Source organism: Peromyscus californicus, unplaced genomic scaffold, assembly GCF_007827085.1.
Source record: "Peromyscus californicus insignis strain IS unplaced genomic scaffold, ASM782708v3 Scaffold_8__1_contigs__length_139910024, whole genome shotgun sequence".
In the NCBI taxonomy this organism is placed as follows: Eukaryota; Metazoa; Chordata; class Mammalia; order Rodentia; family Cricetidae; genus Peromyscus; species Peromyscus californicus.
The window spans coordinates 129,243,977-129,271,646 of record NW_026294606.1 but is presented as its reverse complement, the minus strand read 5'-3'; the positions used below and the strand labels follow the sequence as shown (position 1 = coordinate 129,271,646).

Here is a 27,670-nt window from a genome sequence, read left to right as displayed (position 1 = left end):
CGGTGTCCACGAACGGTGATCTCGGGCTCGGCGGCAGCTGGAGACCACGGCAGCCTGGGAGCTCGGGTCCCCGCACCAGCTCGCCCTTGAACGCCGCCGCGCCCCGAGACCGAGCCCAGCCGCTCGCTCGCTCGCGCCGCGGTGGGCCGGGCCGCGCTTCGAGGCTGCGCGCCCGGCGAGTGCGGCGCCGCGGGGAGGATGCTGCTTGTTCGGTCCCGATCCCCGTCGTCGTTCCCGGCCGCCCGCTGGGTCTTTGTCGCGGGCCAGGCGCCGCGGGCCGTCGCCTGCTGAAGGCCATCGCGGCCGCCGCACCCACGGCCGGGCGGGCGCGCGTGTGCCCGGGAGTGCGCGCCGGTGTGCGGGCCCCTTTGTGCGACTGCCCGCGGCCACCGGGACCATGTGGGTGAATCCGGAGGAGGTGCTGCTGGCCAACGCGCTGTGGATCACCGAGCGGGCCAACCCCTACTTCATCCTGCAACGGAGGAAGGGCCACGGGGGCGACGGGGGCGGCGGCGGCGGATTGGCGGGTAAGGACGGGGCACTGCGGGGAGGCTACGCCCGGGCCCTGGCTGCGAACACCCCAGACGCCGCCCGGTCCCCGGGGCCTGGGTGCCTGGAAGGCATCTCAAGTTGTGATTTTTTTTTTTTTTTTTTTTTTCAAACTAGGAGAGAAATATCTCTTTCCTGACCCTGTCAGGAGATGGGGTCTTTGCGTACTGGGTGACCCATAAGTGGGTTAAGATGAGAACAGCAATGAGTGAATGTAGCATTATCATTGAAGAATCGAATGTCATATTGCACACCTCCCCCCATTAGCATATTGCTGAATGTATTGAGAAGAGAGACAGAAGATGGTTAGTTTGGACTCAGCTGACTTTACGGGCAATCACTGCCATCAGGTGTAAAATACCCGTTCGTTGGTTACCAGGGAAGCAATCTGTTAACAGGGTGATGTGGTCATTTCCTATATTCATATGACCTATGAGGATGAATAAGGAAAATGGATTCTTTTGTTGCATGGGATTCGACAGAAAACAAAGCAAGTTATCTGCCTCTGGCCATATAGCTACATTTAACGAGTTAGTTACTTCTTAAACTCCTTCAACAAGGTGTTATCAAGGTAATTAGCAATCACTCATAATCTGGGTATTCCCATATTGGAAAGGTCTTGCTTATTAACTAGTTGACTTGCATGGTGGGAGGTTACAGATCATACTGAACTCCTGCGGTGCTAGAGATATTGGACCTTCCCTTCTTATGACTACACTGTTGGTAAATATTCTAATATCACTAAAAAGTTAGAGAAACAGCTAGACGGCTGTCTAGGAAGGAGGCCTCAGAAAGGGACGAACTGCTGAAATCTTCGGGAGTTGAGACTACCTTCCCAGAGTGTCAGTGTTAGGTAAACTGCTCTTACAACGGCCTGCTGTGACATGACAATTCCTGTTGAAGCGTGCACACAGATGTGATGTTTACAAACTGGGCTTCTCCCCATGAAAATTCACATGTTTTCTGGTAGAGAATACCTAGGTCTGAAATACTTGGCTAGTGCAAGCAATGGCTTGTAGGTAACCTGATGGTTTTTGCCCTTTTTTAAAAAACCACAATAAAGAAAATCTGTGGAGTTTCAGACCTTGTTATGGAGATTCTGACTAGTGAACTGGACTCGGAATGCTCCAGGTCATTTTGTAGAAGGTCTTGAACCATACGTTTTAATGTGTCTCTTGCACTGTAATTTTGGGACGTGCCTAGATTACCTTCATTTAAACCTGGAACAACAAAATGTGAGTAAGCTCCATGCTGACAAAGCATTTCCTGTTGAATTTGACTTTCTGTATCATCGTATATTAATATTCATCTTTCCCAGTCCTTTGCACTTAAACTTTTCTAATATTTAGTACTCCAGTTGGGAGTCCGTTTGGGTATTTCATCTTGTCCACTTAGAATCTGTCGTTGATGATGTAGTCTATGAAGCTAGAATTCTATGTTGTTAAGTTGAGAACTCCACTGCTTTTGCAGAGGCTGTTTCTGCAACAATTGAAATTATCTTGGAGAGTACAGATATCACTGCCAACAAAAGCTGTTTTCAACCAGTGATACTAGAATGTTTGGTCTGGTACTCTCTCAAGCATAGCAGGAACATCTTTAAAATAGTCGTACTATGTCTCGAATGTAATCATGTGAGTTCATTCATTAAATTGCTAAATCATTAACAAGTGTTTATTGGCGACTTCAGAAGTGCCAATGTCATGATGCTTGCAGCCTAGTGGGTGACAAATGATAAGACAATCACATAAATCCATTTAATGTTACCAGTGTGCAAGGCCCCAGCCTAAAAGCAGAGGCCAACTTTGACCAAATGAGGAGGGTTTATGGAGCACTTATGAAGACAGAGACTGGGCTGGTATCTGAGTCAGTGAAAGCAAGGGAGGCCTAAGAGACACAAAGCAATGATTGGACCAGAGAAATTAATGCTGGAGCCAAGGAGGAGGCAGTCCATCCTGGAGGAAACCTCCTCCTGCCCGAAACACAGATCACAGCAAGAAGGTGGACATGCCCTTGTTCCGCTCTGCCCTCCAACTTCTATCAACGTAAAAGTCCAACAGAAGCCAGCTGGGCAGGGAGGCCTCCCAGGGATGGAATAGGGAAGGAAGTAGCTGACTGAAAATGGCCGCCATAGCCTTCCTTCATAAGGAGAGAAACGCGCTGTTAGTCTTGGCCACCAGGGCTAGGGAGGCCATGGGGAAAAGGGAACAATCTGGGTTAGTGGCCCTGAGAGACCTGAGAAAAGCAAAGGACAGGTGTGTGAAGACGGAAGACAGCCTGTGTTGTCAGCTGTGAGAGACTTTCTGGAAGACCTTAGGACTTTTATAGAACGAGCATTGAGACAGAAAGGAAACCTGTCCACTTTGAACTGGCCAAAAATGCTCCATGGGTGGTCCTCATGGTAACTGGCAGGAAGTTAGGGCTGGGGATCAGCTCAGTTGGTAGATGCTTGCCTAGCAAACACAAAGCCCTGAGTTTGATTACCAGCACCACAGAAAGCTGCCTGTGGTGGTGGACTCTATCATCCCAGCACAGGAAATAGAGATGAAGAGTTCAGAGTCAGCCTGTGAGATGGTGCTGTGGACAAAGCTGCTTGCTGCCCAGCCTGGAGCCCGACTTGGGTTCCCAGGACCTTCCCCCCCACTCACACACAAATGGGCCCAGCAAGGACTGCATTTCCTGAGGACTTGAGTTCAGTTCCCAGCATCCATGTTACACAGCTTACAGCCTCCTGTAACTCCAGATCTAGAGGGTCTGATGCCCGGTCTGGCCTCCTCGGCACTCAAACACATGTGGCATATACTCAGCATAGGCACACGTGCACAAAACTAAAAACAAGGAAAGTCTTTAAAACATAGTTCTGATATCATCCTTGGTTACATAGGTCCAGCCTAGGCTACACAGACTCTTAAAAACAGAAAACAAAACAAAAAATACAGAAAGCTATAAAAAAAAAATGGGCTAGGGTTGGAGAGATGACTCGGTGGTTAAGAGCACTGGATGCTCTTCCAGAGGTCCTGAATTCAATTCCCAGCAACCACATGATGGATCAGAACCATCTATAATGGGATCTGATCTCCTCTTCTATCCTGCTTATGTACAGGAAGATGGAGTGCTCATATATATAAATAAGTAAATCTTTAAAAGAAATAGTGGAGCCAGGCGGTGGTGCCGCACGCCTTTAATCCCAGCACTCGGGAGGCAGAGCCAGGCGGATCCCTGTGAGTTCAAGGCCAGCCTGGGCTACCAAGTGAGTTCCAGGAAAAGGCGCAAAGCTACACAGAGAAACCCTGTCTCGAAAAACCAAAAAAAAAAAAAAAGTAATAGTGGACTAAAGTGGGGGGCATTTGCCAATTTAAAAGGAAAAAAGGAAGCTACTCCATTAAAGATGCTATGCACAGTTATCGATGAAGATTTCTGTTGTACATGAATTTGAATTATTTATTTTAACACTTTTTTTTCCCTTTGGGGTTTTTAAAGACAGGGTTTCTCTGTGTGGCCCTGGCTGTCCTGGATCTCACTCTGTAGACCAGGATGGCCTTGAACTCACAGAGATCCGCCTGCCTCTGCCTCCTGAGTGCTGAGATTAAAGGCATGAGCCACCACAGTCCAACTATTTAAGCACTTTTAAGTGAAAGTTTTTAAGTATAAAGAAAGTTAAACAAAATGAGGTGCAGAATACAAGAATTTACCATGAAGTGCACAGTTTGCAAACGCACCAGGACAGAAAGGGGACTGTTACAACGCCCCAGTGTGTCACACTCGCTCCCACCCTCCCTTAACCCCAAAAGCTGTCTCACGCCTTTTGCTAAACAGGACTTTGCTTTTCTTCTGTTTTCCAACAAAGAACATACCCCTAAACCATGGTACTTTGGTTCTCTAAGTGTGTTCGTTCTTGCTTTGTTGAGAAATGGATTCAGACCATGGATTCTTCTCCGTGTTTGTTGGTGATATTCATAAACACTGTTGCTCGTGGCCCTCGCTGTTTACTTTTGGTACTGTGTGTAAAAACCATTTATGAATTACTATAACTGACTTCTCCACTGCTTGTCTGTTGTACTGCTGGGGAAACCTCGGCGGCTCCTTGGGGTCTTATGGGTACCAGGTCTACAGCTTGTCACTGTTTTGTGGTACCAGTGGCCCCATGCTTTATCTTGGTTTGTAGGAGTACGGAGTGCTGGAGTTAACGTGTTTTCTAACTGATGACGTCGATTATGTTCTCACATACTCATTGGCCATTTCAAGATGCGTGGTGACATGGCTGCATAATTTTTAGCCATTTTCAACTGAGTTGTCCTTTTCTTACTGACTCGCAGGAATTTTTAAATGTTCTAGAGATAAGTCCATTGTGTAAAGTGTGGTAGAATCCTGATTTTCCTTTTTGCTTTTTCAGTTCCTTAGTGAGAGTAGGTTTTTCATTTTGGCATCTGAATCTTTTACAGATCCCTTTCCCCTATGTGAGGGCTTTAGCATTGGAAACTTAGTCCTTTCTTCTGCCTTGGTAACTTAGTCCTTTCCACCTAGAAGATACAAATCTCTATTATATCCCAGAAACTTCACAGTTTTAAGTTCCAAGTTCATGTCGAATTTAATTTTTGCTTATCATGTAAAGTAGAAGTCAAGTTTTTACTTAAGAATTTTGGGGGGAGTGTGGACATGTTTACTCTGGCATAATTTAGCAGAGATTCCATTGTGTTCTTACTGCAGCACAGGTCTGTTTTTATTTTAAAGCAAGAGCCCAAATGTGCCTGGTCTCTGTGGGGCCTTGTTGGTTCCCTGTTAGTAAATTTTCTACCAACCACACTATACTTTCTTTAGGGTTTATATTCAGTAGATTGAGTAGAACACATCTCATATCTTGTTCTTTATTCTTTAGGAACTTGTTGCCCATTCTTTGGCTTTCATACTTATAATATTTTAGAATCAGTTTCTTAAATTTTACCCAAGAAAACAACTGTAGCAACAAAGATAAAAACTGTTGGGATTTTGATGAGTTTCTATTGCATCTACACTTCAAGCCTTCCAAGCCATGAAATTGGTATTCTCTATTTATTTAGATTTGGTAAGATTTCTTTGAGTATCTTGGAGAGGCCTCAGTGGGTAATTGCTCCCCAGCACCCATGTACAGATCATGAGGAGTACTGCTCACCTTTAATCCCAGGACTGAGGAGGATCCCTGAGACTTACTTGACAGCCAGGCTAGCCAATAAGTGAGACCTTGCCTCAAAAAACTGTGCTAGGAAAGCGATGCTGAAAAACACTTGAGCTTGACCTCTGAACTGGTAACACACTTTTCTCCGAACAAAGCATAGATTTCTGTGTTCATAAGATTTATAAGAATAAATCTTATTAGATTTATTCTTAAGTGGGCTATATTTTAATTCTGTTGGATATCATGTCTTTAAAAATTCATTTCTCATTTGTTTTGGACTGGGACCTAGAAATATTCAGTAGCGTTATGACCTTATATCTAGAAGTAGTCGGCATAAATAAATAGCAATTTATCTGAACAATCTTTTGTGGCTCCTATTCATACAATCACAGCATCTGATAATACTGAAAGTTTTATTTTTTCAATACTTGTGATTTTCAGGCAACTATGAATGGTATGGTGGTTGTACACACCTGCATTCCACAGCTATGTTTTTATTGGGAGTATTTTGATAGTTCATTCAAAATAATTTTCTTTTCCATTCTCATTTTGTAAAATCTCACGTTTCTTAGATGTGTCGTTCCTAATTTTCAGTCATCCTGGGCTTCGTTTTAATGAAGTCAGGATGGTAGTCATGCGATCCCAGTGCTTTACAGACACTAGGTTCCTTGTGATGCCCTCCCTCCTGCTGGGGGATGCTCTGTGCGTTAGCTAGCCTGCTGTGGTTGAGAACACGCTACAGCAGTTCCTCCTTTTCATTTGGTCACGTTTAGTATCTTCAGTGATCAAGTCTGGCCCGGCATGGTGGCACACACCTTTAATCCAGCACTCAGGAGGCAGAGGCAGGAGGATCTCTGTGAGTTTGAGTCCAGCCTGGTCTACAGAGTGAGTTCCAGGACAGCCAGGGCTACACAAGAAAAGCCTGTCTTGAAAACCCAAAATAAATAAATAAATAAATAAATAAATAAATAAAACTGAGCTCTGTAATTACAGAGAGTTTATTTGAGTACCCATCATAGTTACTGTTTTGGCTATTCTCCTTCTTCCTCAACTTTTTATTTTGTGCTCTTTGAAGCAGGCGGTCTCAGTAGACAAATTGATGGTAGTCATACCTGCAGCATGTTCCTAACAAGTTGAATTCTTTACTCACTCGGAAGAACTGTGTCTTCTGACTTACTTTCCATTATTACAGTTACAAGGATTTCTTTGGTTAGTGGTGATATGTTCTCTTTTGAAGTTTTACCTTCCTAAATTTTATTATTATATACAGAGAGAATGAATGTGCATGCATGTGTGGAGCTGTGCAGTTACAGGGTCTTTTCATTTGGGCTCTGGGGACTCGGTCAAGTGGATTGCATTTGGGTTGTCAGGGCTTGCAGAGCAAGCACTTTTTTAAAATCTAATTTTTTGAGACTTTGCTATGTAACTCTGGCTGGCCTGGCCTGGTTTTCACTATGTAGCCCCGGCTGACCTTGAACTTGAGGTGATCCTTCTGTGTCAGCCTCCCAATCCTGGAATTGCAGGAGTCAACACCAAACTCTGAGCTTTGGCTTCGGCTTTTAGCACCTTGTGAGTTGAGTGCATCTCTCCCATCAGTAGCTTGCCGTGTTCCCTTCCCCAGTCCGTTCTGAAGCCCTGGCCTCCAGCAGGCTTGGTTAGTCAGTGCATACGTGAATCGAGCTTAAGCTTACCGTGATACGTTTAAGCAAATGCTTTCTTGTTTTTTCTACCTGTTCTGTGTTCTTTTTATTCATCTTGCTTGCTTTGAAGTGGGATGTGAGAGCTATTATTTTTTAATGTTATGTTTGCTAAAGGCTCTTTTAGCTGAAAGTTTTGTATGTACTCCAGTATTCTTTTAGTGCAAAAACAAAGGGAAATTACAAAAGAATTTTGACTTAGTAATGTATATTGTCAGTTTTGTTTGTTTGTTTTTTGAGGCAGCGTCTCGATATGTAGCCCTCACAGAGATCCGTCTGCCTCTGCCTCCTCAGTGCTGGGATTAAAGATGTGCACCACCACTGCCTGGTTTTGTTTTTTAACTTTAATAATTTTTTCCCCAATTTTATTTATTATTATTATCATCATCATCACCATCACGCGTGTCTGCTTCTGTGTGTGTGTGTGTGTGTGTGTGTGTGTGTGTGTCTGGGGTGGGGTGGAGAACACAGGCCACAGTGCACGTGTGGAGGTCAGAGGACAAGCATGAGGAGTCATTTCTCCTTCCACCCTGTGGCGTCTGGAGATGGAACTCAGGCTGTCTGGCCCGTCTGGCAAGTGCTTTTCTGCACTGAGCCATCTCCATGGCCCCATTTTTTACTTTTTCTTGGGATTTTTGAACTTGAGATCCTCCTACTCAGCCCTGAGTGTTGGGATTATGGGTCTGGCCACTGCATCTGCTTAATAGGCACTATGATTTTTTTCTTCTTTTAATCTTTTTTTTTTTAAGTAATAAATATCCTCCAGGCAGTGGTGGCGCACGCCTTTAATCCCAGCACTCGGGAAGCAGAGGCAGGCGGATCTCTGTGAGTTCGAGGCCAGCCTGGTCTACAGAGCGAGTTCCAGGAAAGGCGCAAAGCTACACAGAGAAACCCTGTCTCGAAAAACCAAAATAAATAAATAAATAAATAAATAAATAATATCCTAGAATACTTTAACTCTTTTGCCCCCAGCCCTCAAATTGTTACAGCACATTTTAATTTCTTAGTATATTTTCAACCCAAGAGTACACAGTTATTGTTACTTAAATTTTTTTTTGGATTTATTTTATCTGTATGGCTGTTTGCCTGCATGTGTGTATGTGCACCATACATGTGCCTGGTCAGAAGAGGGCACTGGACCCTCTGGAACTGGAGTTAAGGATAGTTGTGAGCCACCGTGTGGGCTCTGGCATCCAAAGGCCAGGCCCGCTGTAAGAGCAGCCCGTGCTCTTCGCCTCCGAGCCCCCTCAGCAGCGCGTCACTGCTGCTTTTAGAAATATTCAGTGTATTTACCCACAGTTACTGTTCTTTCTTTAATGTTCTTCTGTGGTGATTTTTATTTGTGATGAATGCGATATTTCATTTGTGTGCTAATAAATAAAGTTGCCTGGAGATCAGAGGTCAAATAGTCATTAAGTAGAAGTCCAGCAGTGGTAGCCCACACCCTTAATCCAATCACATGGCAGGCAGAGTCTCTGTGTGGTCAAGGACACAGCCAAGTGTGATGACACGAGCCTTTAATCCCAGTACTAACCATAGAGACCAGGAGGTCTGTATAGACAGACAGTGACAAGGAAGTCATATGGCTGGGTTTAGAGCCAATGAGAAGGCAGAACAGGAAGGCAATAAAAACACAAGTCCAGCAAGAAAAACCTCTCTCTGGGGAAGCTACTGCTGGTGGTAAGCTAAAGCTAGTCATGGCTATTGCTCTGATCTCTTTGGCTATTTCCTCTATATTTGGCTCTGTGTTTCTCATTTACCAAGACTGTTTAGAATTTCGTCTACATCTTCCGACCTTGATCTTTATTCTGGAATCATCTTCTGTTGCCCCAAAAGCATCCTTTCCTCTCTGGGAACGTGCTAGCAGGACAGTCTTAGTTCTCAGACCTGCAGATTTTTAAGTGTGGTCTAGACATTGTCCATTGTCTTCTGAATTGATGGTTTCTCTGAAAAAGCAGACTGTCCCTCAGAATCTGTCACTTTGTTGCCCCTGGGTCATGTTTTCTCTACCTGCTTTTATGGTTTTTTCTTTGACTTTGGTTTTCTAGTTTTTTGCTATGATTAAGATTGGTGGTTTTCTTTTTTTTTTTTTTTTTTTTTTTTTAAACAACTCCCATTTGGGGACAGTATAGTTCCTTTAATCCTTATGGGGTTTTTTGTTTGTTTGTTTGAGACAGGGTTTCTCTGTGTAGTTTTGGTGCCGTCCTGGATCTCACTCTGTAGACCAGGCTGGCCTCAAACTCACAGAGTTCTGCCTGGCTCTGCCTCCCAAGTGCTGGGATTAAAGGGGTGTGCCACCGCCGCCCAGCTCCTTACTGGGTTTTATAAATTCTCTACATAGTCCCCCACCCCCGATGCTGCCCCGATGCTCCTGCCACCACTGTGCGTGCGTGTGTGTGTGTGTGTGTGTGTGTGTGTGTGTGTGTGTGTGTGTGTGTCCCATTTTCTCCATCTCTCCTCTTGGCCTTCTTATATCACATACTGATTTTTTTTTTATATATTTCATTTATTCTGATCTGTTTCAGTTCATGGTTTCTCTTGCTGTATTTAATCTCCTCTTAAGGAGATTAACCTAAGTATATAATTACTTTTTCAATTCTGAAAATTCCATTTGGTTTATTTTTATAATTTCCGTATACCACAGTTCTCGGTCTTGGTTTATAATATTTCTGAGTCCATGCTGCTCTTCTGAGAGTCCCTTTTCACTTCGGCTTTCTTAGGCCCTCCACATCCTCTTTCCTGCTGTTTCTCTTCGCTTTTGTTGGTGCTTTTGTGTTGTTTCATTATTTTGGTGATTATACTTCTACTTTGGAGAAGGCAATCTTAGGAGAAGGTAGTTTAAACTTTTTTATTTATTTCGTGTATCTGAGAGTGGTCTGTGTGTGCACTACATGCAGTGCTCACAGAGGCCAGAAGAGGGCGTCAGGTCCCATGAAACTGGAGTAATAGATGGTTGTGAGCCACCATGTGGGTTCTGGGTGCTGGAAACTGAATCCTAGTCCTTTGCACGAACAGTCAGTGAGCTTAACCCCTGAACTCTCTCTCCGGTGCAGGAGAAGGTGGCTTTATTGTCTATAAAATAATTTTTTTTTAGTTACAATTTAAAGTTGCTTTCATTTAGATACTTATAACAATTTGAAGCTGAGCTCCAACCTGGGTGGTTTTGCTGACTGCTGCTGTCATTGGGCTGTACACCTTTAACTTCTCAGAGTGAGCAGGCATCATCAGCCCCGCTCCCGTTTTGATAGTGACTTCTGTCCTGTCCATCTGCTCATAGTTCTGTGGGATCTCAGCTGGTCCACAGCACACGTGGCTTTTGCCTCACCAAGTGATTGTTTTTTGTTTTGTTTTTTCCTTCCCACAGTGCCCAACTCTTCCTGTCAGCCTTTCTTTTCCTAGGGGGAGGTCATTTGTCTCTGATTTTTTTTTTTTTTTTTGCTACTTTTAGGTACATCTGGTCCAGTGTGTGTAGTTACTCTCGAGACTGGACGTGGGTACACATTCCCTATGTCATATGTGCAGCAGACACCATGACCATCATTTTCTAGAAAAGGACACTAAGGTCCAGAGAGTCTGAGAGCTTGTTCTCAGTCCCGTAGCTCATAGTGGAGTCGAATTGAGACTACATTTTTTACATTTATTACAAGACTAAGACAAATGGTTTGTGTTAATCTAAGTTCCATGTTATAGCCACCACATTCGAGACCCTAAGGACAGCCATGGTTTTCTACCAAAGTGAGAGATTCTAAAACTCCATTTGTAGCTTTAGGGGCTTCTTGGATGGCGGGTGAGTTAGGACTTAGGAACTTCAGCCTGATGGATGTCACCAGAGAGGGTGGCAGGTTTTTGTTGGCCCAAATCAGAGTGTAATTCCTGTTCGGTAAGAAATGTGCTTGAGGGCCAGCGAGGCTGAATTCGAACTTCACAGACATATAACACAAGGACAAGGCTGGCTTCTGCTGCTGAGTGTCACAACCAGGTGAAGAACTCAAGAAAAGATGAGAACAGTAGAGACCACTTGACTGAAGAAGATTGAGGCTGTTTCAGACGGCTTCATCCCAGCGAGAGCATTTGCTGGCTTACCTGGAAATGTCTCTGCACCAAATGAAGGGAAAGTCTTCATTTGATAAACTGTCATCAAATATGTCCTGGATCTCGCTCTGTAGACCAGGCTGGCCTGGAACTCACAGAGATCCACCTGGCTCTGCCTCCCGAGTGCTGGGACTAAAGGCATGCACCACCACTGCCCGAGAGCAGCAACGTTCTTAAAGCCTTGACTGGTTCTTAGCTGCCTAAGTAGATGCTTTCATCTTGCAACTTAAGTGCTATCAAAGTTGCCACTTTAAGGAACACAGCAATTCATTGTTTGTTAAGAATATATACATATTATATATACACATTATATACATATATAGTATATATTATACATTATATATTTATTTATATATATATACATTTATACATGTGTCTGTCAGTTAAATTTTGTTCTAGCTCCTAATGGAGCTTAATAATTTCATAACTTTTGTATGTAGTAGTCCATGGCGATGTGACACTTGCCTCATAAAAATTTCATAATGAGTAAGTGCGAGGAGCATTCTTTGCGCTTAGTCTACTCCCTCTCCCCTCCGCTTAGTCTCAGCTTGGTCACCCGTAGCGATCTGCCGTGAGACTTTGCTCTCAGAGTCCGCATCAACAAATGTGTCTACTTCACAGAGGATTTGAAAGGATCTTTGACATCACGTAGGTGCTTGCAAACTCACCTAAGAAATTAGTCAAGAGGCAAACAGCTGGAAGCTCCCCCTCGGATGTGTGAGGAATTTGAGAGGCTGACAGACTTCAGACCCCAGAATGTCGCATGCACTGTCCAGGCTGGTTGTACAGAGAGGAGCCAGTCTAAGGAGGTCAGGGTCCCACGACGTCTGTTGATGCTGTTTACATCAGGGGTTTGGGTGGTTTATCCTCCCAGCTGTGGTGGGTACCACCCTGAGCTGGAGGCTGAAGCCAGGCATCGCCACAGCACAGAGCGTGCTGGAGGCAAAGCAGAGAAGCTCCTGGTAGCTCTTCAGCTCCTTGTGTTCTCTGTCTCTGGGCTCTACCTGTCTCCAGTACTTTCACTATACGAGCAGATCTGAGTCCCTGCTGAAGTAGTTAGGTTCTTGTATCCTATGGCAAAGAACTGGACCACTGTTGCACGATCAGAAATAAACAGTTTATTAATAAAAAGGAAAGCACCAGCAAGAATGAAAACGGACTGATGAGCTGAGAGAACCCCAAAGCGCCGGGCCAGGAGGTGTCTAGTCCTTTATAGTACATTTACAGAGCACCAGCTCCCACATTCCTTTAGCAAGCTCCATCTGTAACATGAAGCCCAGGGACGGGCGGGCACGCCGTCTTTCTCCGCAGGCTGGCCTGAGCATGCGCCGTTTGTTTCCGGAAGCCAGTCTTTCTCTGCGCTGCCTTTTTTCGGATGTTCATCTTGGCATAGCTTTCCGCGCTCTATTTTTCTGCCACACTCTCTTTACAAAGCAGACAGCTTGCTGCCCCTGCTGTGGCCAATATGCTTTGCAAAGTTTCGCTTCCTTTTGCGTTTGGATTCTGTTTGTTTGTTTGTTTGTTTGTCTACCATGCAGCTAACTAGCCTTTTAGCTCCTGCTTTGAAAAATCCCCCGAACATTATAAGGAAGCATAAAACGCAACCCTGGTCATGTGGCCCAGCTGTATGTACACAGGTGGGTGTGTTTGCAAGCAATGACGTCAGGGTGCAGAAGAGACCCACCCACCTATGCTTATTGTGGACCTACTCAAAATAGCCAGGAGAATCGGCAGACAAATGGATAAAGAAAACATGGTTCCTAGACAAAATGGAATATTACCTAGTATAGAGAGGAATGGAGTCTTGTCATTTGCAGGAAAAATGAATCGAGTTGTAGGTCGTTGTGTTAAACTCAGATACAGCAAGTTAAGCACTGCGAGTTTTCTCTCATGCGTCATGAGGGAAATCGGAATGATAATTAATGACAAAAAAGATGCCCTGAAAGTAACAGAGACACAACTAGGGATGGTGAGGGGACCAGACAGGTCGGAGGTGGAGGAGCCGTGGGAAGGGTGGTGGGAAGACTGCCCAAGGTGCAGCCTATACACATATGGGCATGCTTCAGCAAAACCCACTAATAGGCACAGTTGATATGAATTAGGCGTAGCAATAAATTTGTGAAAAAGAGCCTTTATGGCTGTCAGCCCATTGTCCTCCTCCCGTGGCCCCATGGCCCCGGGTTCTTAGGTAGATACTTCAGAGTGGCTGCTGTAATTCACTCACACCAGTGTGTGTGACTGAAGAGGTCTGTGGTTGGGGGGTGGGAGCAGAGACAGAGAGAGGGGGAGGGAGAAAGAGAGAGAGAGCGCATTCTTAAAACAACCTGTTAAAGTAAATGCTTTCTGTGTGACTTTAAGGTGAATGGCTCTCTGTGTGGCATAGTTCATGGTTATGTTGGGTGCAGGCTTTGCAGAGAAGATAATTTTGAAGCACAACTTCATTGTTTCTACATAACTCCTTTTCATGTCTCCCTTCCTTCCCTTCTTCTCTGTTCTCTCCATCTTCCTGCTTGGACATTCAAACAGCCCTGCCAGGAAACAGTACTTAGACATTCCTTCTCTCCTGCCATCCCTCGCCTCTTTTCTCTCCTCTCTCCTTTTCACACAAAAGATTCCCTCTCACACTGATGACCAGGGAGAGGACTGGGTGGGCGACAGGATCTCAGATCAATCCACCCCCACCCCCACCCCCACCACACACACACACACACACACACACACACACTGTGTAGTTAGGTTGCAGACACTTAAGACTTCCAGATCTCCCTAGTGCTGAAATGGGGCCTCCGGAAGTTGTTAGCCTGCTTTCCTGTCTTCCTCCCTGCTTCCACCCCTGCCCTTCAGTGTGTGTTCTGCCCAGCTCTGAGGACAGCCCGGTCACTTTCTGCAGTGGCCTGCCATCGCCCCAACCTCTGGCTTGCTGTAAATGGCATTTCAGGTTTGCCGTAGGTTATTTACACAGCTTTTCGGTGAGCATTCGATTGCTGGGTTTCTGAGCTGTGGGATCCATTCAGGAGATCTGTTAGTGGCCCAGTGGGTCCCTCTGCTCTCTTGATCAGTTAAGCACAGCTCACAGGGACAAGACCCTCCATCCTGTTAGAGCACAAGGGTGCCAGCATGTGGGAAGAGTGAACTCGGGCCTATTCAAAGGAGAGAAAACGGACAGTTTCCCAGGTGGGCAGGGGCCTAGTTTCCAATGTCGTCACATGCGGATATAAAGTTCAGGTCACCGAGCCTTGTCCCCTCTGTCATGGCTCTTCATGCATAGCATGCCTCATTGTGATGGTACATCGCCTACCTGTGGTGTGAGCCTTATAGTTATGATGAGGTAGTGGCTAGCCCAGTGTGTCTTGCGATCGGCTATGCGTGCATATTCTTCTCACTATGGAGAAACCTGCTCCAGAGCAGGATGAGGTAATGTAATGTAGTAAATTTGCAGAGAAGCTGACCGACTTCAAAGCCATCATCAGATTAATCGTCTGCTGGGACCATGACTTGGTTTTGTGCCTTTCTCTGTGTCCTCTTTCCTGGCGGTCTTGGTGACCACACAGCTTTTGAAGACAGCTTTGAGCTGCTTTATGTTTCTTTGTCTCCGTCCTGTGTGATCTGGTTTGTTTGAAGCTGCAGTAATTCTCAGAGGCACAAGACCCTCCTAAATCCCCACCGCAGACTGTGACGAGAAACTGCCATCTGGGTGAAATCGACTCTTTTGATTTGGGAGCAAGGAGCACAAAGTCAGGTGACTAGTCCTTGGAGTGGCGCCAGCCTGGGAAATGTGAACCGGAACACGCTCGCTTTCTCAGTCTCATTATTCTGGGACTCTCTGGGCAGGTGTTTGCTTGACTGAAGGTCAAATACAGCATTAAGGATGTGATCTCTGTTTACACTTCAGCCAAGAAAGGTGAACCCTGCTTATCTGGTTCTTTTCTCCACCCCCACTGCCAGATTATACACGATGATTAACGACAATGAAACTTAAGTCCAGGCTTCTTCTGAACTCTTTTAACATTTTTATTGCATTTGATGTATGTAATAGATGTGTGTGTTTGTGTGTGCATGTGTGTGTGCATGTGTGCATGTGTGTGTGAGAGTGTGCGTACATGTGTACGTGTGTGTATGAGTGCCATCATGCACGTGTGGCAATCAGAGGACAGTTTGAAGGAAGTCTGTTCTCTCCTTCCACTGTGATTGAACTCAGGCCGGCAGGCTTTCGGCCAGTGCCTTTACTACTGAGCCTCACCTGGTCCTGGACTCTTGATCTTCCTGCCTCAGCCCTCTGAGCACTAGAATTGCAGGGAAGCATTACCACGCCTGGCCTTAACACTTCCCAGTGAAAGAAATCACATGCATTTCAATCATCAGAATACATTTTTGAACCTTATTAATCTATTAGCTAAAGTGATCTTTAATAAAAAAAAAATCAAAGGGTCTTAGACTTAATGTGGGCTCTGTGACTAAAACAACCATGAGGTCACTGCTCTCTCACACTCTGCATTTTAACACATTGACCTGTCAATTGCTACAATGAAAAATGTAGAACACATTAATTCTAGAAGCATCTTTGTAATAAATCTTCAAATCTGAGGTGTCTAAAGCTAAATGAACGCTCTGTTGTAGCTGTCTTTTCTTCGTTAGTACATGATTGTGTTATTGTTTTTAACTGAACTTAGCAGTTGTCATGCAGGAAGCTTAACAGCAGAGGATATAAGGTTTATAGAAGTGTTGTGCTCCAGGCCTTCTGAGGCGTCCATAGAGACACTAATTTTGTTTGTTTGTTTGGTTGGTTGGTTGGTTTGTTGGTTGGTTGGTTTTGGGGTTTTTGTTTGTTTGTTTTGGGGTTTTGTTTTGTTTTTTCTTTTTCAAGACAGGGTTTCTCTGTGTAGCCCTAGCTGTCCTGGAACTCTCTCTGTAGACCAGGCTGGCCTCGAACTCAGAGATACACCTGCCTCTGCCTCCCGAGTGCTTGGATTAGAGGTGTGTGCCACCACTGTCTGGCTCACTGATTGTGTTTTTTGTAACAACCCAGGGAGTTGACTTTTGATAGTCTGTGACCAGGAAGGAAGCTAAGTGCTCAAAGAAAGTACATCTCTTTGCTGTGTGCTTTGTTTTGACTGAGATTAGAGGGAAGAGACTAAAGGAGAAAAAGAAAGAGGAACCTGGAAAGGAAGCAAGGGAAACTCAGGCCTCAGAAATGGAGCCTTGACTATGCAAATTAGGAGGCTGGGTAAGTGAGGCTGTGCCTTCCATGTGGGTGCTGTCATTGGCCAGCGACTGTCACGAGTTACAGCTCTGTGACTTCTGTGGCTGGATGGGGCAGCCTGTGGTTCAAACCCACATTCCCCACTTAAAATTTTTGGAGTTCAGTCCTCTGGGGAAAGAATGGCAAAGCTCTCTTGTGAATCTGGCTTGCAACCAGACCTCCTCAGCTTCTCGGTAGGGATGGGATGTAACCTGTCACCTCAGGAAGACATGCCGTGTGCTCTCTTTACCTTTACAAAGACTGGTCAGCTGGCCTCCTCCCCTTCCCTACTCCCTAGGTAAACACACTTTCCCTCTTCCTTCAGCCCACCTGACAGCAAATCCTGTGGTGTTTCCGTCCTGCTGTTTCGTTTTTATAAAGCAGTAAATCTAGGGACCCTTCCTTCCAGAGCCCTGTGATCCAGCCATTATCATCCCAGCTGCAGAGGGGGTTTTTGCCCACATGACTTCTCCACGACATTGTCACAGTTTCAGGACCCTGGTTTGCATGCTTCATGGACACATTTATAATGGCTCATGATCCCTTTCTAGGTGCCCGTAAAAACTTGGTTGCAGGTTCTGGAGAGACAGTTCAGCAGTTAAAGCACTTGCTGTACTTTATAGACTCAAGTTCAGCTCCTAGCTCCCATATCAGATGGCTGGCAACCTCCTCTAACTCCACCTCCAACATCCTCTTCTGACCTGCAAGAGCACCTGCACACATGTGCACACACCCACACACAGACACACACAATTTAAAGTAAATTAAAAAACAAATGAAAACCTTTGGCGACCAACACAGAACACATCTCACACCTTCATCTGTGTGGTCCTTTCAGTTTGCCGCAGGACCATATGCAGTCCCATGTTTTAGTTGTAATACACTGGAGCATGCATGCTTGTAAAGGCCACATGCATACACACTGCTCCTGTGTATGATCCACTTTCAATACAGTATTTTGAGGACTGACTTGGGGGTGTCCTTGGAGTGTCTTTATTACCCCTCACTCTTAGGAGCTAGATCTTTGTTTTAGAAGTCCCACAATGCTTACACAGAGGGGCAGAGAATATTTTCCTCTGGCCTCTGGGTGCACACAGGCACATGCACCCACATACATGCCTGCCCATACAGCAGCCCCTCCCCCCACAGGCACATGCCTGCCCATACAGCAACACACACACACACACACACACACACACACATTCATAAAAAACAAAAACAACAACAACAAAAAACCTTAGGAAAGTAGACAGTCGCTTAGAGGACACTCATCTTTGAAAGGACCCTGGGAATGTCTTTGGAGCAAAAGCGCCAGTCACGATGGGAATGATGTCAGAATCCCGTGTTCTCTCACAAGCTTCTTTCTTCTTGTAGCATCCGTCTTCTGTTTCCACATTCCACACCCTTCCATCTTCTCTCTTCCATCTTCCACACACAGGAAACAGCCGCCAGCAGCTCTGGCAGCATGGAGCCAGTGTGATCAGTGTGCAAATGAAGTGATCTTGCTCATCAGTGGCAGATTCTCCTTAGGTTCAGAAGGAAGGGAGAGACCAGAAGGGAGAAAAAAGGAGACAGAAAAGCATTGACCATGGTAACCATCTGGGATGTAAATAGCCTGGCCTTTGTTCTTAATCTCCAGGAAGCAGAATGACGATTGTGTCTGGCTTTGTAGAGAGCATAAAGCATGATTTTTATGTCACACATAGAAGTAGATGGAAGGCACAGGCCGTTCCATGCACCTCGAGATACTCTTTTCTTTTAGATTCTGAGTAGCCTGTCAAGGCAGGAAGTGGCGAGGGAGCCATTAGCCGCTGTCTGGAGGCCCTTTGTCTAGGAGTATAGGCGCAGGCCGGAAGATATGGCTTCAGAGAGATGAGTGTGTAGACACAGGCGGTGAGAATTTCATGTTGCTTAGGTTCGTGCCGTAAGGTAGTTTCTGAAATTAATAGGCATCGGATTAGTTCAGTCTTCCCCAGAAAGTATCTCCCATAGAGATTTTTCTGGAAAGACTTGTTTTCTTTTGGGCAGATTTGGTCTTGACAGCAGATAAGTGAAGGAAGGATTAGTACCTGGGTATTATTAACTCCTGGTATTTAAAAATCAAATCATTGTTTGAAGGAGAACAAGGTGGGGGGATGGGAGGGATGCATGTAAAGGTTAAAGGTCAGCTTCCTAAATGTTAAATGCTTAGAAAGAAAAAGTTAAAAAGAAAAACTTTTTATTGGGCAGAGAAACTCCTCTCTACAGATAGTTTGAATGACCACATGAGCTTTAATTAGCCCACCTTAGGTGAATGCATAATTTTGATTACAGAAGTCTGTCTTTCCATCAGGAACACTGCCTTTAGTCTTTCTAGGACTATGAGGTGACGGGTGAAAACTGATGTGCTTACAACTCCATCACTGGGGAGATGATGAGGATCCATCGGGGTAAGTGGGGGAGTCTGTGTCCAGTGGAGGTGGCTGTCACTCACACTGGCAAAGGTACAGTGCCACCGTGATGCATATGGTCACAATTTTCAGAGGGCTGCTGGTTGGATGAGGTTTAACTGGTATAGTGTAACAGATAGTACTGCACCACATCCTGATTTGTATTTCAGCTAATTAAGTAAGGACTTAATGGGAACAGAGCAGGCTTTATTTAGGACTGGAGGAGCGGGGTGACTCGACAGTTAGTGTCCTAGTTGGGAAAGGTGTCCTGATTTCTCAAAAGTCTTACAGGAGGCTGGGATACCTCAATGTCTGACTATTCAGGGATGGTGTATCTTCCAATGCAAACATGTCTGCAACGGTACCAAGATAGCTATTAGTGTTTGGCTTCCTTTCCAAAGAAAGCCTATGACAGGTCCTTGACAAGGATGGGCATCTGCCCTGGAGACTTGTGTCCTGGAAGTCAGCTGCAAATATTGAGGTCTGATCTACCCGTCCTAACCCCATGTCCCTCTAATAACTCAAAACCCATTACATCAGATACATTATTCATGTGCTTATCAGTGCTGTGCCGGAGTTACAGTTTCTGCTGGCATTGCCTCAAGGGACAGCAGTCTGGTGATTATGGCTTTGGAGTCGCAACCTGAGCAAGTCCGGCACTGAGCTTCGAGAAAGGCATCCTTACTGAACTTTACCACCAGGAAGTACAGACTGCCAAGCAGCTCTGGAGGTAGAGATCACTGCTACCTGCCTCTAGTCTAGGGAGCATTATGAGTGCACACAGTGCTCAGGGGCGTGGGATTGCTCAGTGCTGGAGGAGAAACCCACTTCTCACTCCCAAACTAGTATGATCTGAGACAAATTGTTTCCCAACTCGGTCTCATCTGTAAAATGACAGTTAAGTAGGGACTATACATTGGAGCTATTTACATTTACAAAGGCAAAATGCTCCGACCAAACAGTCTCCTTACTGTCAGCTAAAGAGAATGAGGAGCGAGTGGGGAAGCAAAGCTCGGATCAGACGGTCCTTCTGTTTTGTCCCTTGTTGCCTAGAAGGGAGAGCTTGAAGGAGCGCTGGTGGATCCACTGGCAGGGTGTGCACCACATAAGGAACATTTGCCTGGGGTGGGACAGGGAAAAGAGGATGCCTGGCTTTGAGACCAGACTCCACTAGCCACAGCTGTTTGCTACAGGGAGAGGGTGATAAAATGGAATTCTGTTCCTTAGGGTTTTGATGGTGCCCCCCCCCCCCACCCACCCCCCCCCCCCCCCCCCCCCCCCCCCCCCCCCGTCATGAATCAGAGGACTCAGGACTCCAGAGGGATTTTGTGCTTTGGCAGTATATGTGTTCTCATTACTATGTGGGATTTGAGCCCAAATGTTCATTCAACAAGAGAGGCAGCAGCTTGCAAAGCATTTGCCCCTTGTGAGTCAGTCATCTTGGTGGTTTCAGAACCCTTTTATCTTTGTAGTAAATAGTCAGACGTTTCAGCATTTTGGCTGAGATTCCCCATAACAATTTGTAATAATAATGTCATGTCGTAGTGATATTAGTAACTGGTGGGGCTTTCTGAACGGCCAGCCCTGTGCCAGGGCCTAATGATGCATGCTGTCATTTGATTGACACAGCGATCCCAAGTGAGTAACACTGCCCGCTCTCCCTGAATGGAACACGATGGGACCAAGTCCGTGGTGCCTCTGCTAGTGAGTGCTGAAGGTGGTGGTTCTAATCTGTCCAGAGTCCTCATCAACCCTCTGCTTTCCCCTTCGGGTTTACAGAACTGCAAAAGTACTCTAAAGAGCTCCATGACCTTAGTAACTGTGTATCTGATCGCCCTAAAAAGACAGACATGATTTAAGTTGAGTTCATCAATGACAAGCCAGTACTAGTGGATTGCTTGCTTAGAACAGAGGCTCTAAGCATGTCTTAAGTGGACCCCAGTTTTTCCAGTCACAGGAAGGTCTGTCTGCACTGGTCATGTTTGGGGCAGGAGAATCTGTTTTTCATATCTGTTACCTATGGTGTTCAGATATCCCCATGCCTGGTTTGGTGTACTATGGTTTTGGTGTACAAACAGATACATGTCCTTTTTTAGATATCTCTTAGACTTTGCCACCAGACTCATTATCTGTCAGGGTGCCTTTGGAAGTTTTAAATGATACCAGATTTGTACTGCTTGAATGTGGGTGACACTTTCTTGATCAGGTACCTTGATCTCAAGAGTCCCATCTAAACACATCAGGCTGTTTATAGTAGAGGACTCAGTGTAGACCAGTGAGAAATAGCTACTCAGGATGGATTCGTGGCTTAGTGCAGTGAGTGGTTCTCAGCCTTCCCAGTGCTGTACCCTTTAATCCAGTTCATGCTGTGGTCACTCCAACCACAACATTATTTTCATTGCTACTTCATAACTGTAATTTTGCTACTGTTATGAATTGTAGTGTAAATATTTTTGGAGAGAGAGGTTTGCCAAGGGGGTTGTGACCCACAGGTTGAGAACCACTGGCTTAGTAGTAAACAAAAGCTTTTCAGTACCTTAAGTGAGGGTGGGACGGTGAGGGTGGGGCTTGGGCAAAAGCTCTGTGACATTCTGGAGAGAAATAAAGTGGTTGTTAGGGCTTGTCCGTCAGTGCCCTTGATTGTTCCCAAAGGCCTGTGCATGCAAGGCTTCCTTGCTGGTCAGCGGTGCCGGGGGCTACTCCAGACACTTCAAGCAAGTGGGACCCACTGGGTCCTGTGAAGACCCTCTCTTGCTTTCATAAGTAGTCCAAATTAATATCATTGGTTCACACACAGAGAGACCAAAAACAAAACAAAACAACAGCAAGAAACCCCGACAGACAGGAGGAGGAGGAGTATTTGGGAAAAGGGTCAGCAGGTGAAGGCAAGAGACATGAATAAAGGGTTGGTATGATCAAATACGTTACATACGTGCCAATAATGTGTTAATAAAGACCTTTAGAAAAGAAGCAGGGCCTGGTGGAAGGAAGGGAGGTTATTGGAGGCTTACCCTTGACAGGGCATAGTGGGACCTGGTACTGGCACCCATACGTTCTCTCTCTCTCTCTCTCTCTCTCTCTCTCTCTCTCTCTCTCTCTCTCTCTCTCTCTCTCTCTCTCTGTCTTTTTTTCCTCACCTGCCTCTGTGAAGGGAGTAGTCTCCATCTCCCCACACTTCCTATCTTGATGGGCTGGGTCAGCTCAAGCCCTAAGGCAGCCAGCCTGACCAAACACAGACTGAAGCATCTACAGCTGCGACCCAAAATGAATCTTTCCTCCGTATAAGCTGCTGATTTTTTCAGGTATTTTGTCATAGAGATGGAAAACTGACTAACACGTGGGTTAAGCTTTTTTCTGCCTAATTAGCTGTAGTCCAGATGCTGGTAATATATCGTTTAAAGTATCATTTCCTGATACTTTTAGTCTTGGGCCCATGGAGACTGCAGCGAAGTATCTGGCCAACTGGTCGTGATAGCTCTTCAAAGCAGAGTGCTTGCTCAGACCCAGGAGAAATCAGAGCTCCAGGGGAACTCTGCAGAGGGAGGCATTCCTGTTGTATCGTTATTTTTCATTCTAGTTTGAAAACCAAGAGGAAGGAGCGCTCAGCCTGTTGAGGAAGCTCATCTCTCAAGCCACATTAGCTAGCACACCTCTTTCCCACAATGTTTTCCTGAGAACGTCGCATTATAAAGTACAGTGAGTTGGCTTTTCTGTTTTTAGTTGAAATTTTAAATGTCAACTGTGAGAGAGATTAACCAATTAATGGCAATTGTGTAGCCATGGTGATGAAATTTACACAGTAGATAATATCCCCAAACAGGAAGAATTAAGGCTAGAAAAGGAACTGAAACGTCTCCCATGTGCCCCAGAAATACTAAAAATGTTTTTATATTCCATGTAATTTTCATAACAGGAAGTACATTTCTATATTTTCTCAAATGTCTGTTGGAAATTAACTTATTTGCTATCATCCTCCCCATTTAAAGTTTAAATAATTCTGTATACAGCTGGAGCGTTGCTTGAACTAGGGGGAACGGCATTTCTTCACTCTGTTGGACTGTGACCAACATTCCTGTCTGATGTTGAGCACCACTCTGAAGAATGTGTGTGAAGTCTGCAGCGCGTGACCTTTACTGTCCACACAGCCTTTGCCGGAACGGCGTTTGCAGTGTTACATCCCTGTTGACTTCTGGCTAGTGGGGACTCCTTGCTTTAGTCTGGCCTTGGCAATAGGCCAGATAATCAGAATAACTCTGTGTCAGACTTCCAAGTGCTTTACAATTTAAAAAAATGCTTTAAAGTAACTGCATGGAAACCAAACTTTAGAAAAATTATTTTATTATATCTTGTATGGGTGTGTTCACACGAGGGCAAGTTCCCAAGGAAGCCAGAGATCTCAGTTTCCTGGACATGGCATTAACACATGGCTTTGAGCCACCTGATAGGGGTGCTGGGAACTGAACTCGGGTCCTCTGCATGAGTAGCATGTGCTCTTAGCCGCCGAGCCATCTCTCAGTCCAGAAACTAAATTCTTATTTTCCTGATAGACTAGTGTTTCATTGTTGCTTTTATCTTTTTTTGCTGAGGATTGAGACCCAGAGGCTTATGTGGGCTAGGCCAGCGCTTTGTTACTAATGCAGATACTGAATCCGCCCCCTCTAAAGTTGTTTCTAATTTAATTTAATCTTTTATTGTGACAAGGTCTAGCCTTATGTCCTAGGCTGTCCTTGAATTCCTCATCTTACTGCTGTAGCGTCCCCAAGTGCTGGGATTATAGATGTGTACCACCACACCTAGCTTAGACAAGGGGGTTTAAAAAATCATTTTCTATGAAAAAAGATTTTAACTAGCAAAAGGAAATCTTGCTTCAGTGCAATTAAAGAGTGGTATTGGAAATAAACAGGCCGAGTTCTCAGACAGAACCGGCCACCACAGATTACTTCAATGGGTGCTAATTTTGCATTTTGACCAATTCATCACTCATTCATTCACTCAACTGTTCATGTCCTCATTCATCCGTAGACAGACAGATGTTGGATGCTTGTCACAGTATTCACTGAGGATCCACAATTACATGCCTCTTCTATGCTGGAGAGACGCGATTCAACACAGCTGTGCAGATGTTAGGTATCAGAAGCAGTTTCTTGGGATTTGTTAAGGCTTGATGAGAAAGGCCTTGAAGTGCACATTGAATATATGTGCCCGTGGAAAGATTGTTATTTGTTCCAAATTGAGATGATGTCATCACAGATTGTCTACAGGCCTTCCCGTCATAGGTAGTTAGAGACTGTCCCAGGCAAGGATCTGGGTGAGGAGCAGGCACAGGAACACTGCCTGCCGCACCCCCGCCTCCAGCTGTTTGCAGTGTGAAGGTGAAGGTCAACTCAGGAGCCCAAGTGCCTGAGCTCTCGGGACTCAAAAGTCAGGTCCGTGGTAAAAGCCTCCTTTGGGCAGTGAATGGAGGCGCTCACGTCCTTTTAAACCAGTTATAGCCAGCTACTAGGAACCAGTTTTAACAGTCCTTCATCACTAGTGGATTGCACACAGATCAGTCTCAAAAATCTCCCAGGAATTTGTTTCTTCAGGGTGTGTGTGTGTGTGTGTGTGTGTGTGTGTGTGTGTGTGTGTGTGTGTGTGGTGTGTGCATGCTTGTGTGCGTACCTGTGTGTACACATGCAGAGCTCAGAGATTACACCAGTGTCTGCCTCTATCGTTCTATACCTTATATTTGTATATATTTTATACAATTGAATGGGTCTGTGTGTGGCAAATATGCATGTGTTTGTGTGCACAGGGACATGCTCATGTGTGTGCACATGGAGTCAAGAGGACATCATTGTTCCACCCTGTCACTCTCTGTCTTATTCCATTGAGACAGGGTCTCTCAGTGAAGTTGGGGCTCAACTGTTGGCCTGCTCATTCTCCTGTGTCTCCCCCAGTTGCCCTGAGGCAAGAGTTCTCAATCTGCGGGTTGTGAACCCTTGTGGGGTCACATATCAGATATCCTGCACATCAGATCTTTACATTATGATTCATAACAGTAGCAAAATTACAGTTATAAAGTAGCAACGAAATAATTTTATGGTTGAGGGTCACCACAACATGAGGAACTGCATTAACAGGTCACAGCATCCAGGAGGTTGAGAACCACTGCCCTAGAGTCACACAGGAGAAGGTCTCTGAACATGTCTCAGGGATTTCTAGGTCTGGTTAACTGAAGTGGGAAGGCCCACCCTAACTGTGGCACCACCACTGCATGGGCTGAGGTTCTGGTTAACTGAAGTGGGAAGGCCCACCCTAAACATGGCACCACCACTGCATGGGCTGAGGTTCTGGTTAACTGAAGTGGGAAGGCCCACCCTAAACATGGCACCACCACTGCATGGGCTGAGGTTCCAGACTGAATAGAATAGAGAAAGCAAGTGTAGCACCAGTACCCCCCTTCCCTCCTGAACGATGATGCAAGGGGACCAGCTGCATCAAGCACCTGCCACCATGCCGTCCCAACCATGAAAGGGTTTTGAAAAATGTTCTGACGCTGCCTGCCTGCCGGTTGCTGATGAAGCCGCCACTGGAAAATGGCAACCATCTACTCTGCGTCTCAGCACTGGGCTGGGTGCACTGTCCTTGCGTCACAGCCCAGCTACGGAGCTGACACCAGACAGCATCGTTCAGTCAGCGGTTCCTAAACTGCTCACGGACCAACTTCCCACTCAGCCTGAGCCGGTTCCCTTGTCTTGGCAGTTGTGAGGCCTGCATGTCATGAGAGGATGGTAGAAACTACAGGCCTTGAATTAACACAGCCTGTTTGGTCCCATTTCACAAAGAGATTGCTTGGTTTTGTGACTTTGAGTATTTTAAATTTATCCAGAAAGCATAACCATCTTGATAACGTAGAAACAGCACTTTGCTTTTTAAAATGCACTTTTGTGGCATTCGGACACTCAAGATTTCTTATTAAGGAAATTCTAAGAGTCTGCCCAGTTTGAAAGGAAGCTATGATTGAGATTGGGAAACAATAAAGGAAAATATGTCAGTTCTGTCGGGGACGTTGTCTCCTTTTAAACTCTCAGGGACAGTGGCAATTCGGTAGTCTAAGGCAAGGCCAGTGTGATGAGAAGCTGTGGGGGAGAGAGATTCCTTTACTCATGAAAGAGTGCACGGCACACAGGGGTAATTTCTAGGAATTACTGGTGTTTATATGTCATAACCTGCAGACACAGTGAGGCCTTTGTCATCGGGAACCACTGTGATGATACACAAAATACGGTGTAATTGCGTGGTCTGAGAGAAGTTCAACCTCTAACAAGAAGGTTGAAAGTCATAAAAGGGAGTGAATAAAATAAGGAGTTCATAATGATTGTATTGTTATAGTTTATTGTATATAGTTTTGTATTATATATAGTTTATAAACTATTATATTGGGGTTATGAGCCCTGAAGAGTAATGAGATATCACTCACTGAACATGGGGGAGAATTGTGGGTAGAATTCGGTGTCCTGAAGAGGACAGGAGGGAGGACAGTCAGGCATGTTCCTGAGGAGACAAGAGTGTTCAGATGAATGGTGATGGAGAGTTTCTAGAGTAAAATGAAGGAAAGGATGCTGCTGGAGATCAGTAATGGGCGCTGTAGTGCCTGCTAGAGAGTGCAGAGAAGGCCTAGGATGGAAGCATGTCTGCGGCTTTGTTAACGTGGGATGGTAGAACTGATTTCCAGATGAGCTACTCCTTACTGAACCACACGGCCCCCGAGGACCAGGCGGGCACTGCCATGACCCAGACCCAGCCAGCAGTACAGCAAGTCACTCAGTCAATGTGCTGAAGAGATCGAATGACAGATGAGTTGCCTGGGGCATGCGCAGAGGTCACGGTACCTCCGCTCCTTCTGTGTTTCTTAGCTTTCAGGTTTCCCCTCCAGTTTCTAAGAATGCAAGTCGATTGGGAAAGGGGCAGTCATTGAAGCACCTCAGGGTGTTCCTTCCCGCTTCTCGGTGTCATTCCCCAGAGGTTCCTGTTGCTATGCCTTGAACATCAGCTATTACTTCCAATAACAGAAATAGCAGACTCCTGGCCTTGAAGGAACTCTAGAATGTGGGAGGCGACAAGTTCAGGCTGGGGATAGGAGAATGGACCCAGGAGAACAAAGCTAGAATGGAGGCATAGGGTCTCATAGGGGGTTGGTAAAGATCTAAGTGGATACAGTTACTACCAACCAAAGGACCCTGAGTCGGGAGACATGGGCTGTTGGGCAGATACAAGAATAGGCATTCACGCACTGGAATAGTTCTAGACACCGCCTTACAAGATGATCCTGCTGTAAGATCATTAAAAATCCCTCACGAAAGTGAAACCATAGTCACAAGCCATAATTTTATACTGTGGGGCTTGGGAAGAGGTAGAAAGGGAGATGGGGGGTCTATTAGGCCATTCCTTCTAGCCTGGATAGCTAAACCAGGGTTTGAGACAGACTAACCAAAACCCCGGGTAGCTTAGTGTATTGTCTGTTGCACGACAA

The 27,670-nt window shown here is 45.5% G+C and overlaps 1 protein-coding gene across 1 annotated transcript in view; it reads left to right on the top strand.

The window, feature by feature from the left end:
* The first annotated feature begins 284 nt into the window (after positions 1-284).
* Tbc1d9 (TBC1 domain family member 9) overlaps positions 285-27,670 on the top strand; it is a 105,915-nt gene continuing 78,529 nt past the window's right edge. Inside the window, exon 1 of the mRNA XM_052729613.1 lies at positions 285-527. Coding sequence (XP_052585573.1) covers positions 398-527 — 130 coding nt within the window. The 5' untranslated portion in view covers positions 285-397. The remainder of the gene's footprint in view (positions 528-27,670) is intronic.